The following is a 15,099-nucleotide window of genomic DNA, read 5'->3' on the forward strand; positions in this document are numbered from 1 at the left end:
CACACACACACACACACACACACACACACACACACACACACACACACACACACACACACACACACACACACACACCTTGAATACCACATCCTATTTTCCCCACTCTACTCTTACCCATTTTTGCTTCTCCACATCTCTCTCAAGTTGGACCTTAGATGCACCATGCCTATTGATAAATCTGAGGATAGAAATTAAAATAGGAAAGCCAATCTAAGTGTTTCTCATTTGAATTCCTGTAATGCTGCTTATCTAAGGGCAGAACTTGGTGCATTGCAAACAATTCTGATGCAAATCTCTGAATCAAAACTTCAGTTATTTCTATTAAATTCAAGCATCATATGATGTCTTCATTTTTCTCTTTGGCTTTTCTGTTTCTAAGTCATATTCATCTTTGTCAACAGTTGCAGGTGTTATGCAGTCCAACACTGAAAATGCCAGTCATTGCTAAAGCAGCAACCAGTTTGCCACATAATTACTTCCTTGCCCTATTCTGCTGTCCATGTTATTTTGTTTTGAGCAGCTTCTTTGTTTAATCCACCAAATTTAAGTAGTGATGGAACTATAGTCCCATAATTCAAAATTTACCTTGTTTTCATTTCATGCTTTTACCAGCTCACACCCTGCAGCTTACCTCCTCTCTTGCTGTTGCCTTTCCTGTCCTGTTCCCTCTTACCAGCCTCACTTCTGTCTCTGTTTCTCTCAGGAGTTGTAATGAAAAACCAGCACTTACCTTGTGGCCCCTCTCTGCTTCTGCAGAATTTAAACTTATAACTAAAAAAATAAAAGTTACCGTATATACTCAATCATAAGCCGGTTCGTTTATAAGCTAACCCCCCAAGATGGATATGTAAAAATGGAAAATTTTTATAACCTGTTCATAAGCCGACCCTATAATTCAGGGGTCAGCAAACTTTGGCTCCCGAGCCATCAGGATAAGCCGCTGGTGGGCCGAGATGGCTTGTTTACCTCGAGCCTCCGCAGGCACGGAGGTAACCTAAGTAAACAAAGTGTCCTGGTGCTCCAACTGCTTACTCTGACAGGCTGGGACAGCAACTGGTGGGGAAATTTTTGAGGGGGGGAGAAGCTGGGAGTCAGGGGAGTAACCCCTGTGACCACTCCCCACATGACCCCATCCCTAGCCCGGGACCCCCACACTCTCCCCATCCCTTATCTGGGGAGGGCCAGGGGAGGATGTCTCTGGCCTGGCTGGAGCTGGTCCGGCAGGCTGGGCAGCGCAGCCACAGCCTGCTCTGGGGGGGGCAGACCAGGCGGCGCGGCCGCAGCGTGCTCCAGCGGGCTGGGCCTGGCGGCGCGGCCGCAGCATGCTCTAGGGGGCCAGACTGGGTGGCGCGGCCGCAGCATGTTCCAGAGGGCTGGGCCGGGTGGCGCGGCCGCAGCGTGCTCCAGCGGGCTGGGCGGCGCGGCCACAGCCTGCTCTGGGGGGCAGGGCCGAGTGGCACAGCTGCAGCCTGCCAGCCCCGGAGCTGCAGCTGCTTCGGAGGCTGGGGGGAGAGCCAGAAGTGGAGAGACTCTGGCCCCGCCTCTTCCCTTCTGGCTCTGCTGCCTCTCCTTGCTCCCTCTGTTGGGGGGAGGGGCTGTGTCCCACCTCTCCCTCTCTATACCCATTCATAAGCCGACCCCCTTCTCTGGTGCTTCCCTTTTTTACTAAAAAAAAATTCGGCTTATGAACGAGTATATACGGTACTTTTCTATCCCTTATGGCTGCAAAGAAAACATCTTCTAAAGGTGAACCCATGCTGTGCTGTATTAGTGAGTCTGCAGATACAGGAATGACAGCTTTAAGGGCAAATTGTATTTCCCGCACAGAGGGTACGTCTACACTGCAATAAAAAACCTGCTGCACTGAGTCTCAGAGCCTGAGTCATCGACGTGGGTCCACAGGGCTCAGGCTGCGGGGCTAAAAACTGCGGAGTAGACATTTGGGCTGGATCATGGGCTCTGAGGACCTCCCCCTCTCACAGGGTTTCAGAGCCCGGGGTCCAGCCTGAGCCTAAATGTGTACACTCAATATTTAGCCCCACAACCCTAGCTCTGCAAGCCTGAGGCAGCCCAGGCCAGCTGTGGTCATGCCACGAGTCTTGTATTGAACTGTGGATGTATCCAGAGGCTCTGACCAGCAATGTATATGAGCCCATTATGCATGAAAGGAGTTGCACGGAAATCCGTGCTTAAAGTTAGGCACATGCATTTATGTACCCTGCTGAATTGGGTCCATAAAGCTCAAGTATTCAGGCTATAAGTGAAGTGTGGGGGGATGAGAAGTGTAAACCACAACAAAACCCTTGTGTGGTGCAGGCTGTTACTCCAGGCTATGGGTCAGCATAGCAGCTGTAGTTTCCTTCCTGCTTCCCTCCTCCCGCCCTCGCCCATCCACCCGCCCCCACATATGCCACTTGTTAGGACCACTGGATTCATGTAACTGCAGATCCAGCACCCATTGTCCAGCCTGCTGTCCATGCCACCCTCTTTGCTGGCCTGTTCAGGAACCACTAAATGCAAACATAGGGCACACAGGTCCTCAGAGTTTAATAAGGAAGCTCCCTGACCCAGTACATCCCATCCCAGTTTTCCTATAAAAATATCTTTGAGACAGGAGACACAGCCACAAGGCATGGACTGTAGTCTTGGGGAAGCAGTCTGGGGTTTATAAACAACAGCCATCCTGCAGACCCTGGCTTTATGGCCCACCACCAGGGTTCAGTGAACAGAAAGGGCTGGAACTCCTCACACTGGCAGGGGATCAGGCTAGCTCTTGGTTGACCTCGCTAGAGTTTCTCAAAGCAGCAGAAGAGCAGGGCTGGCTGGGAAATGTAATTCCTTATAATAGCCATAATTAGCCCTATTTTGCAAGGCACGATGGGAAATATAGTCAGTACATAAACAGTACCCTTGCTAAAATTTGGGGGAAGAGACCTGGAGAGAGCCAGGCTTTTTTTTATGGTCTCTCCTGGAAGATGTGAACAGTTAAGTCTACAGACCTAGTGTTAGGAGCAGTAGCAGAAAATATTAATATTATGGTACCACCCAAAAGCCCCAGTTGGGACAGGGCCCCATTGTGGTGGGTACTGTGTAAACAGAAAAGACAATCCTTTTCCTGAAGGGTTTATAATCTAAGGCCCTAGATTGCTGGTTTTTCCTTTATTGAGGTGTATTTAGACCAGATTAAGGTATGTGACATGTGTCTTACTTAGATAAGCAGCTTTTGGTACAAGTGACTCATAAGTATTTGGTGCCTAGACACGATAGTGATGGGCACAAGTAATGTCTATAACAGGCATCGGCAACCTTTCAGGAGTGGTGTGCCGAGTCTTCATTTATTCACTCTAATTTAAGGTTTTGCGTGCCAGCAGGGCCGGCTCCAGGGTTTTGGTCACCCCAAGCAGCCAAACAACAACAACAAAAAAGCCGCGATCGCGATCTGCAGCGGCAATTCGGCGGGAGGTCCTTCGCTCCGAGCAGGAGTGAGGGACCGTCCGCCGAATTGCCACCGAACAGCTGGACGTGCCACCCCTCTCCGAAGTGGCCACCCCAAGCACCTGCTTGGTAAGCTGGTGCCTGGAGCCGGCCCTGCGTGCCAGTAATACATTTTAACATTTTTAGAAGGTCTCTTTCTATAAGTCTATAATATATAACTAAACTATTGTTGTATATAAAGTAAATAAGGTTTTTAAAATGTTTAAGAAACTTTATTTAAAATTAAATTAAAATGCAGAGACCCCGGACCGGTGGCCAGGACCTGGGCAGTGCGAGTGCCACTGAAAATCAGCTCGCGTGCCGCCTTCGGCACGCATGCCATAGGTTGCCTACCGCTGGTCTATAAAGAGGTATTGTTAGCTCATGGGTGGGATCTTGCAAGGGTTGATTGCCAGTTGTAGCTTTTCTCCAGTGAGGGGCCTCCACCGATGGAATTTGATCCCCTTGGAGCTCTGCCAGAACCAAAGTTTGGCAAGCTTCAGGGTCTGACATAAGGCCCTTTAAAAATGGTTTGTATGAGTGCTTATTTTTGTTCAGTTTTGGTTATTTTGTATTAACAGTTGATCTAGTAAGACATTGATGATAGTAATGCAAGGGACAATTAGGTTGCCATCACTTGCTGCTAACTTATCAATAGGGCCCTACCAAATTCACAGTCCATTTTGGTCAATTTCACAGTCATAGGATTTTAAAAATCGTAAATTTCATGATTTCAGCTATTTAAATCTGAAATTTCACAGTGTTGTAACTGTAGGGGTCCTGACCCAAAAGAGTTGTGAGGGGGGTCGCGGTACTACTATGCTTACTTCTGTGCTGCTAGCGGCAGCGCTGCCTTCCGAGCTGGGCAGCTGGAGAGCGGTGGCTGCTGGCCAGGAGCCCATCTCTCAAAGCAGAGCCACTGCCAGCAGCAGCACAGAAGTAAGGATGGCATGGTATGGTATCGCCACCCTTACTTCTGTGCTGCTGCCTGCAGAGCTGGGCCCTCAGTCAGCAGCTGTCACTCTTGGCCACCCAGCTCTGAAGGCAGCACAGAAGTAAGGGTGGCAATACTGCGACCCTCCTAAAATAACCCTGTGACACCCCCTCGCAACTCCCTTTTGGGTCAGAACCCCCAGTGTGAGAAACGCTGGTATCCCTCCATGAAATCTGTATAGTGTAGGGTAAAAGCACACAAAAGACCAGATTTCATGAGGGGAGATCAGATTTCACGATCAGTGACGCATTTTTCATGGCTGTGAATTTGGTAGGGCCCTACTTATCAAACTTGTTTTAAGCTTTTATTTATTTATTTATTGTATAGGCCTAGCTGCTATGGCAACAGGAATTCATAGAAAACAAAATAAACCAGAATAAAATTAAAAAGACAGATGGCAAAGCAGAGTCATTCTGAATAGTAATACAAACAAAGGGAATAGTTGTTTCACTTACATCAGGTAAACCAGAAGTAACTCCACTGAAGTCAATTGTGTTTACATAGGTGTACATGAAAAGCGAATCAGGCTCAATATCCACAAATATCACCAACCATCAAACTGAAGAATGGTCAAGTTCTTTCTAACAGGTTTCAGAGTAGCAGCCGTGTTAGTCTGTATCCGCAGACTAACACTGTACTCCTGTTCTTTTTGCAAGTTCTTTCTGTTTCTTCCCCTCTATTCCCGCTGGGAGCCAAACTTTAAGAATGGAGAAACCAGATATGGAAGGAGAGAGAAAAGGGGGCATGCAGAATGTCTAGCATGGGGTATATTGCGGGAAATTTCAGGGAGTTCCTGAAATAGAGGGGGATGGGTGGGTGGCACACGGGAGCTTGTGAGATGGAATGCAAGGAGCTCCTGATGTGTGCCCAGCCTACGTAGGCTTACAAAGTATGTGACCCCCTAATTCATGAGGTTTGTAAAGCAAAATGAAATAAAATACTTCATGGCCAAAAAGATAAATTTCAGGGCTGAATTCTACCATCAGTTGCATTGGAGTAAATCCCCAATAATGAAGCTACTGCAAATTTAACCTGGTATAACTGAGAGCAGAATTTGGCAGTAGATTTGGCTCTAAAGGATCAGCAGCAACTTGAAATAGCAATGTGGTCATTTAGAAGTAGTATAGCTTTTTCCTATATAGTGAGCGCATTTATCTGATGCAGGGATGGCAACAGGAATATGGGTTCGTAGACTCTTACCTACAATGTCAACAATTGTTCAGAACACAATGTGTGTTTTTATTTTCAGAAATGTTAGGGTGCTAACACTGGCAGAACTGTTGTGAGTCAGACATTACCACTTTGTACAATAGATCTGAAAATATGTTTATCTAACAGAGCTTGAAGTTTTATACTCCTGGTTAGTATATCTGATTTAATTACAATCTTCTATGACACAAGAGAGGATAAATAATATTTAAGTGAAACTAAAACTCATAGCCACGGAGCTATCTGATTCTCGTAAAGGTGCTTTTAAAAGCTACTTTTATAACTGTGTAGCAAAGTCCAAAGATGTTCTTTTTAATTTCAATTTGTACTGACAGCAACATCTGCAGATCAGAAATGTGGGAGCTGAAATTATTTGAAGATTGTCAGGCATTTGAGAGAGACCTGGACTCCATGTGTGTTGTTGATTCTATAAGGGTAAAGCAGTTCAAAACCATTTTTAGTTCCAGAAGAAGCTGACTTAGAAGTATCAAGTAAAATAGGAAAATTGTTAAAAGAAAAACAGCTGTGTATTGATATCTAAGATTAAAATGTTCATCCTATTAATGGCTATCTGATAAAGGAATAAACCTGTTACACTGGTTAGGCTAAATTTAGCAGCCTCTTTGTCACAGACAGGACAAGAGGCAGTGAAAGAGGGCAGGGTGCAACTGCTCAACTCAACTCTGTTTCCACTAAAATCTGAATTTTACCCCGCATAGATCCTTCACAGCCAGAGAGCAGAGGTGATATGCCAGGATGGGGTGTGAATTGTGCATTTTATACATCCGTTTCTTGGCCCAAATTATTTAGGTCTCCTCCCCCTATTATTGTAGGTTGAATTGAGTGGTTGCACATAATGCTTTTGTAGGATGAATTGAGTGGTTGCACATGTACCCAAAAGAGATACAGCTACTCCTGCTTCTGTAGGGCAATGCTGCCAGGAAGGCTCCTATGCCCAAATAATTCAGGATTTCAGGATCCTAAATAAAGAGATATCTTAGTTTCTACATACTGGAGCCCAGTACTAAGAATGAAGAAAATTAGGTCCCACATTGTTTAATTTCTGCCTATTTTTGAGTGGCAACCACCACCACCTCCCATTAATGAGTCCATACCAGTATATAAATTGGTGTGTGTATATATATAATATATATATACATAATATATATATACACACACCCATTTATGCTTTCACAAAGCTTTTTCTCATACAGACTCATTTGAGCAGGATATATTGTTTGAACAAAGAAGCATGAGACATTAATCAATGCCAGTATTCTTCCTAGGAATGTACACCTGCTCAGATTTTGCAGAGAAGCAATCAATGAAGGTTCAGACTTTGACCTAGAAAGGGCATTGTATTGCAAGGGTGCCCAAATTATGCCCTTAGGGCCAAATGTGGCTTTCAGAGTCCTCAAGTGCCTTTTAGTTCCCTGCGTCAAAGCTATGAAGGAACAACCCATGGAAACTAAAGTTTTAACAGTTTAGAGCCAAAGTCTGCTGTTCTTCTCTAATAGTTCTCGAAATGCCTTGAGCTTTTTCTTTTCCATTCCTGATAAACTCAAACACAAACAGTTCCTTCCCATCCACCAAGGAAAATAATCTGTTATGTTTTCAGCTGTAGCTATTTATACATGGTGCTACTGTGCAGAGGGGATAAAGGTTGGAGGGCCACCTTTTCCTCCTTGTCATCCTCTGTGTGGGAAAGAGCTGAACCAGGACAGCTGCCCCCTTCCTGCTTTTCTTCACAGGATGTTGGATGAAGGATCAGGCCAGGCTCCTCCATCCTTTGTTTCTGTTCCTTTTCACACTAATGAGGACTGGGGAGAGGAAATTGCATCCAGTGGAGGAGTGGGAGAAAACAAGGGCCCCATGAGTGGGTAAGAATTCATATACTGTACTCAGAACTGATAATCTGGGGGTTTTAACTATGTTCATTGACTTTTTTTAGGAGTGCAGTGTGCAGTTATGTAATGTGCAAACACTATCGGACATTTGTAAGCTATGTCTTAGCAATACAAAAAAGCTCTTTCAGGCCAGGAACTGTGTCGTATATGTTTGTACAGCACCTAGCATGATAGTGCCCCAACCAGACTGGGGCCTCAGGCATAACTGGTCAGATCTACTCAATAAAAACATGCAGTTTTGGCATCTGTATATAAAAACTAAAGATTTTTTCAAAAATTAAACACTTAGGGCACTTTCCTGCAATCCTTATATATGTCAAGAGTCCCAATAATGACTTCAACTGGGACTACAGGTGTAAGCAAAGGTTGCAGATTCAGCACCCAGAAGGGAGGTAGACAAGCTCAAGAGTGTCTTGAGATTCTATTCTCTACTTCTGCTCCCCAAGGGGCTGAGCACCAAAAAAATGTTAAGAGTTCTCAGAGGTAGTGAGCACATACTAGACCTGTGCAAACCTGGCAGGATTCTGCTCACAGATGAGTTCAGAAACTCATGCCTGCAGTTTTTTTTACGGTATTTGGAAGTGGGCCATCACCTGCAGGTATACCTTAAAGCTCAAGTTCAAACGCAAACTCTCAAGTGAACCTTGCAACCCTTAAGGGAACCTTCCATCCTAAAGTTAGCTCCTCCCAGCTGTTCCAGTCACTTCCTCCTTCCACACTTCTGGGTGGACAGTTTCCCAGAAAGGTGTTAAAACTCAGCCCACATCCATCAAGGCCAAGATTTTCAAAAATGGGTGTCTAAAGCTAACATCAGTGGATAGGTGCTGTGCATACAGCATTGCCTAAAATCAGGCTGTTTGTTTAGGTATCTGCATGGACTTGACAGTCTAACTTCAGGGACCCATTTCTGAAAATGTTTCCCCAAGCTTTCATGAACATGGGTTGATATTTGTAAACACATGGACTCAATTGATTTAACATGTTAATAGTTTGCACACCTCTAGTGCACATGTCATTACACAACACAACTTTCCATTTAATTTGTTTCATGAAAGCTAACATTTATGAATGCTTAGTATAATTTCAAGTACCACCACTTTAATACATTTGTTGTAATAATGTTGACTGTACATGATCTTAAAAAATGGTGTCTTTTTTATCAAATAAATGTGTTCCATCTTGTTCTCTGATTAACCACAGCACTACAAACACACAGCATAAAATTACAAAGCAAGACACTCTTTAATGCCATCTAGATGGCATCTGATAAAATACTGGAGAAATGTATGAGTAGTTACCTTAATCTGCATGCCACTGAGCAGATTTCCTCTGTTGAGATAACTAAATTCTGTTACTCCCCAGCCGATTTGTCCAGGGTAGGAATGTTTGTGGGGCAGTATAGAAGTCGTCCAGGGGGCAGTACGCCACAAGTACTCAAGGTCAGCGGTGGCCCCTTGTGCTGGAGTGGTTGCTCCGATGTAGCAAGTATACTCAGGGAGCTTTGTTCTGTAATCACGAATAGCATCTGGGCCTTAGGGGAAAAAAAGATTAAAAATTGGTTATATAAAACTGAAGAGTTACATTTCTTACTATTTCAGTATGTGTTGTTCCATCCTTCATTTTCTCAGTTACTTTAATCCAACAACTTTTAAAGAGCCGTTTCACTGCACAGGAGTAGTTCACGCTTATTTTGTCTGTCAGATATGTTAAGGGCTGTTATAAAGAGGACAGTGATCAATTGTATTCCATGTCCACTGAAGGTAGGACAAAAAGAAATGGGCTTAAGCTACAAGGGCAGTTAAGCTCTGGAATAGGCTTCCAAAGGAGGCTGTGGAATCTCCATCTTTTGGAAGTTTTTAAGAACAGGTTGGACAAACTCCTGTCAGGGCTGGTCTAGCGTTACATGGACCTGCCTCAATGCAGAGGGCTGGACTAGATGACTTCTCAAGGTCCTACATTTCTATGATTCTATCTTGGTTACAACATGCTCCCAGGTGGGAAAAAAGCTTTTGTATGGGCACTACTTTTTCATGCTCCTAAAGCATTGACTCTTGAAAAAGAGGCCATAAGGGGGAGCAAAGTAAACCATCATTCTCTGACAGGAAGCAGGATTTTATTGTTTTTGGCTTAGAATTAGGGCCTGCCTAATAAGATGATTTCTTGCACCCTTCCAAAAACCAGTAGAGCTGCAGCTGTAAGTGTCATAGTCTGGACCCCAAAGGCCAGCGCTGGGCATCTTCGGGAGTTGGCCAGGAATAACTTATAAATATTAGGAAAAGCTACTGTGGCAAAGCTTCTAGCTTGATGAGCAGGGACTAGAGCAGTGGACTGTGAGTGAAGAGGTGAGATTTCTATTCTTGGTTTGGCCACTAAATTTCTGCCTGACCTTGAGCAAGTCACTTGCCTCAGGTTCCCCATGTGTAAAGTAGGAATAATGGTGTTTACACACCTTGGTGCAGTACTTTGGAGTCTATGGATGAAAATAACTATAATGGTTTTGTATTACATTTAGAAGAATATCCTTGCAAAAAAGAGGTAGAAACTTACCTGATACAAAATTAAAGCTGACATTAGTATTGATATTCTAAGAAATCCCAAACACTGAGGAGTCTTTGAACCTGACAGGTTCTAAAGGCTGGTTCTGCCCTAATAGCTAATCCTTAAGGGTATGTCTACACTGCAAATAAAAGATGTATTCTTAACTCAGGTTAGCTAACCCGTGTTAGCTAACTCAGTTAAAAGAGCAGTGAAGACACAGCAACTCGGGTTATAATTTTAGTTAACAGCCCTAGTTCAGCCCCCGCCTGCCCTATATGCTTTAAATTGAGCTGCTAACCCAAATTAAAAGCAGAGTTGCCATGTCTTCACTGCTATTTTAACCCACGTTAGTTTATGTAGGTTAGCTAACTTCAGAACACACTTTTTTTCACAGTATAGTCCTACCCTAAGTCACAACTACAGTATGTTGATGACAGCTTCCCAAAACTGGTTGTATTAATATCTCCTTAACATCATTATATTGTGAAGGAAAGGTGTGATGCCATTTCCATCATAAACCTCTATTATCAGGGAATTAAACTTTGACATAATAATTTATTCAGACAAAACTAAAGCAAACTCTAACCCCAGAAGAAAATATTTGCTTTATGAGTTTGGGGGGGAAAGGTATCAGATTGTTTTTAAGTTGTAGTCATTGCAATGGGGTGTACAGGTCTTTTGGGCCCCAAAGGGAAGTTGTCTCAGACATGACACTCACCACCCCAATATTTCCACAAGGAGGAACCCCCAATGCCCCAAGTGGAAAAGCAATGCTACTGGAAAAGCAACAAGTCTTGACTACACTTGAAAGGGTTTGCCAGTGGAGCTATTACTGGCAGACCTTTCCTAGGAAAGATGCAGCTTACACCAGGAAAAGAGTTATCTTGCTATATTCCCTGAACTGAGTAAGCTATACCAGGAAAAAAAAGGCCTTTTTTGCCAGCATAACTGCATCTTCCATATGAGGAGGGATTAATAAGACTGGGACTTTTCAGCTTGGAAAAGAGATGACTAAGGGGGGATATGATAGAGGTCTATAAAATCATGACTGGTGTGCAGAAAGTAAATAAGGATGTATTATTTACTCCTTCTCATAACAAGAACTAGGGGTCACCAAATGAAATTAATAGGCAGCAGGTTTAAAACAAACAAAAGGAAGTATTTGTTCACACAACGTACAATCAACCTGTGAAACTCCTTGTGAGGTGATGATGTGAAGGCCAAGACTATAACAGAGTTCAAAAAAGAAATAGATAAGTTCATGGAGGATAGGTCCATCAATAGGTATTAGCCAGGATGGGTAGGGATGCAAAACCAGGCTCTTAAGTGTCCCTAGTGCCTGTTTGCCATAAGCTGAGAACAGGCAACAGGAGATGGATCATTTGATGATTGGCTGTTCTTTTCATTCCCTCTGAAGTACCTGGCATTGGCCACTGTCGTAAGACAGGATACTGGGCTAGATGGACCATTGGTCTGACCCAGTATGGCTGTTCTTATGTTCATCTACACTAGGGCTCTTGTCAGCATAGCTATGTTGGTCACCATGGAGGAGGGGGAATCACACCTCTAACTCACACGACTATATTGGCTAAACTTTTAAGTGTAGGCACAATTGGAACTTTTCAGGAATAGCTATTCTGCCTTAAGTTCAACCCCTACCTTAATGTGAATGAACTTTCAAGTGTAGACAAACCCTAACTACTACTTCCTCACATAAGGGATACATTTCCAAACTTCAGATCCCTGTCAGATCTAGTAGGCTCCTGGGACTCATATGCTGAAGAAACCACCATGTTGGGAGACACAGTGGGAACACTAACCAGTGAGGTGTCAACTGAGTTTTATTCCTTTCAGGTTTAGGGATGATTATTCCTAATGTAATGGACTAGGGCAAGTGCTAATTTAAAACCTTCCAGTGTAATAGAAAGGGGTAAAGAGAGAGATGCTGGAAAAATAAAGTAAAACTGGAGAGACTTTCTCATTCCAACATTGATTTTGCTATGCCTGTGAATACTAGGCAATAATCACCTATTCAGAAAGGAATACCATTATTACCATCTGGTTGGATATAAGAGAGTTAATTCCCTTCTTCCCGTCACTTTAGCCATGAGAGCACCATAAAGTAGACATTGACACCTCTGGCTTGGAGCATCAGTGTTGTGTTAAGTTTTTATTTTTTATTTTGGCATTTCTCAGCTCTGCCAATTACATTATTACCTCATTGTACATTTCAACTACACAAAATAATCTTCACTAATCACACATGTTGATCTGCTATCCAGATTTACTTTAAAAGAAATCAGTGTCTTTAAATAATCTGTAGAAATATAGTTGGTACACATTGTACATCGCTGGTCTCCTAATGCTTGCTAGTGTGTGATTAACTCCTTGTAAAGAATGTCTTCTATTCACAAAGAGCAAAGTTGTATGTTCAATCTTTCCTTTTAGAGTAAAGAAAACAACAAACAAGGAAGGAACAATTATAAAATCTCCATGAGTAAGAAAGCAGGTGGAATGTGTGTCACTCTGTAAGACCGTCCATCTTGAATCTTGAGGAATTGTGCCATACTGTCCCAGCTGCAGTCATTAGAGACATTTGAATAGGTTCCCGCTTGTTGTAGAAGAGAGGCAGCCCATAGCAGGGTGTTCTGTGTGACAGCTCAAAGTCTCTGGAACATGGTCTCCACCTGGATCCAAAATAGCTGGAATATGGCCACCTCCTGAGAATGCTGCAGAACACTTCTGTTTGATTAGGTTTTTGGAGAGGGCTGAGGGTATGTTCCCAGAATGATGAAGGGGCAGGAAAGGGTGGGATTTTTGTAGAGACTGGCAGAGCTCCTTTTTGAATAATTACTTTAATGCTGCTGGGGATTTGTTTTTCTTTTTGTTGTTGTTGTTGTTGTTGTTGTTTTGTTATAATAATTGTTATAATGTTTTGTTATCACTATTAATCACGGTGCCTAGAGATTTGTATAAGCATTGTTGTATTTAAATCTAAATAAATAATTACCGTAAATAAATCTTCAAACTGTGCTTAAAAATGCAGTGAACAGCTTCATAGCTAAATACACCACAATCATTTAAATGCATTGTGCCCTGTAGGAGAATTACATTGCTCTTCCCAACAAAGTTCAATCTAGCAGCAGAACAATAACTCCAAAATGACTACAACTTTATCATTTGAAGCTAGCAATGGGACTACTCACAGTACATGAAGTTAAGCATGTGCATAAGTCTTTGCAGGATGAGGGCCAAAGTCATCATCCCAGTTGGATGGTGACTGTCTTTAGCCTGGCCTGATATATGGTATAGATCAAATTCTGCGAGTTGCTTAAGGGCTTGTTTACGCATGGATTTGTTCCTGATTCACTCCATATGTGGACACACTTATTTCAGTTCACACATGGAGTTACTCAGGAATAGCTGTTGCGCTTTAAATTGATACCCTACCTTATCAGAAACACTTTCAAGGGTAGACAAATGTTTAGTGTGCACAGCAACACTTGTGGACTTCAGTAAGAGTTGAGGATACTTGGCACTTTGTAGGAGATGCTTAACACCTCAGAAGTTTGGGCCCTGTGGCCAGCAGTAGAAAACCAATGATAAACTGCCGACTGCTTATTCTTTCCTCAAATTGATAAGCCAGTCCTCAGAGCTGCATCACTTTATGAACATTAATTGGTGATACTGTAAACTGAGAAATACTGAAAAGTTAATTTCTGTTTGAAATTGTACTGTAATCAGATATGACTCCAAAATGTGGATGTGTAGCTTAGTTGAGTTTGGTAATCACATTTTATCTCTGCAAGGGTTTCTCAAAAGCTAAAAGCAAATTTATCACAAACTTATGCATACACTTGTCCACTTCAAAAAAAATCTCCTTTAGAAAGGCAGCAGACTGACAAATATGTAAATACAACTCCTCTAGGTACAACACAGGCATCAATAATGCCAGTCTCCCTACGCTGGACTCAAACCTGTAATTTACAGCTATCCAGTCCCCCATAATGAATGTAGGGGGTGGAATCTAAATTTCCTGACAATGTACTGGTAAGTATTATAGCTTTACTTCCTAATCTAACCTTTGCAAGGATTTTGGGATGTTCTCAAAGCTACTTTGTGCCTGGAGCTGCACTACAATGACATTTAACTGTTTTTATTTGCATGTGCTTTTTTTCTAAATCTGACTCTCAGAGAACCATCTGAGCCTGAGGCTGGAGCAAAGCAAGAGAAGTGGAGAAACAGAAGCTAACTTTATTTTTGATCCACCTGCCAACAGTCAGTCAGTGCTCTGCACAACAGAGGCTGAAGCGATATAGCAAAGGAGTCATGTTAGGTCAGCTTTATCATACAATTGTTCTGGTTTATTTTCTTTAGCTTCCTGACAAGACAAGTTCTGAGACCATATGATGGCTACCTTTGACCTTAGGATCGTCAATCATGTCAGGAGACCTAACAATTAACAACACATTAGAATTCCCACAACATAGCTTTGGAGGTGTGGGAGTATGCCAACATAGTGGCAGGAGACTTTATTAAAACTGGGAGGAACAAATTTACAGGCGGTATTGCAGAAATAAATTTACTGTCTTACTATTTTAAGGTGAATTATTGTTGAGGATAATCATATATGCTTTAAACCATTGGAAACTGAACGGCAATCAAAAGTTGAGCTAGAACATTGGGGTGGGATTAACAAGGGAGATTTAGGAACCTAGCTGCCATTTTAGGCATCTAAGTCCAACACTTAGGCTACGTCTACACTTAAAATGCTACAGCAGCACAGCTGCAACAGTGCAGCTGTGTCGCTGTAGCGTTTCAGGGTAGAAACTCACTACAGTGATTGGAGGAGTTCTCCTGTCACTGTAGTTAATCCACCTCCCTAGGAGGTGATACCTAAATCAATGGAAGAATTCTTCCTTTTTTATTATCTTTCCTTTTCTTAATGGCTCATAACATCCTGTCAGTTTTTTTGAC

The 15,099-nt window shown here is 42.8% G+C and overlaps 1 protein-coding gene across 2 annotated transcripts in view; it reads right to left on the reverse strand.

Moving 5' to 3' along the window:
- The window catches only part of CUNH4orf45 (chromosome unknown C4orf45 homolog), an 88,236-nt gene that overhangs the window by 66,120 nt on the left and 7,017 nt on the right, over positions 1-15,099 (reverse strand). For both annotated transcript variants that reach the window (XM_029910630.1, XM_029910629.1), the window contains exon 2: positions 8,883-9,115. In XM_029910630.1, coding sequence (XP_029766490.1) covers positions 8,883-9,115 — 233 coding nt within the window. The remainder of the gene's footprint in view (positions 1-8,882; positions 9,116-15,099) is intronic.

This window comes from Terrapene carolina, unplaced genomic scaffold (genome assembly GCF_002925995.2).
Source record: "Terrapene carolina triunguis isolate 2854851 unplaced genomic scaffold, T_m_triunguis-2.0 Scaffold66, whole genome shotgun sequence".
Lineage (NCBI taxonomy): Eukaryota > Metazoa > Chordata > Testudines > Emydidae > Terrapene > Terrapene triunguis.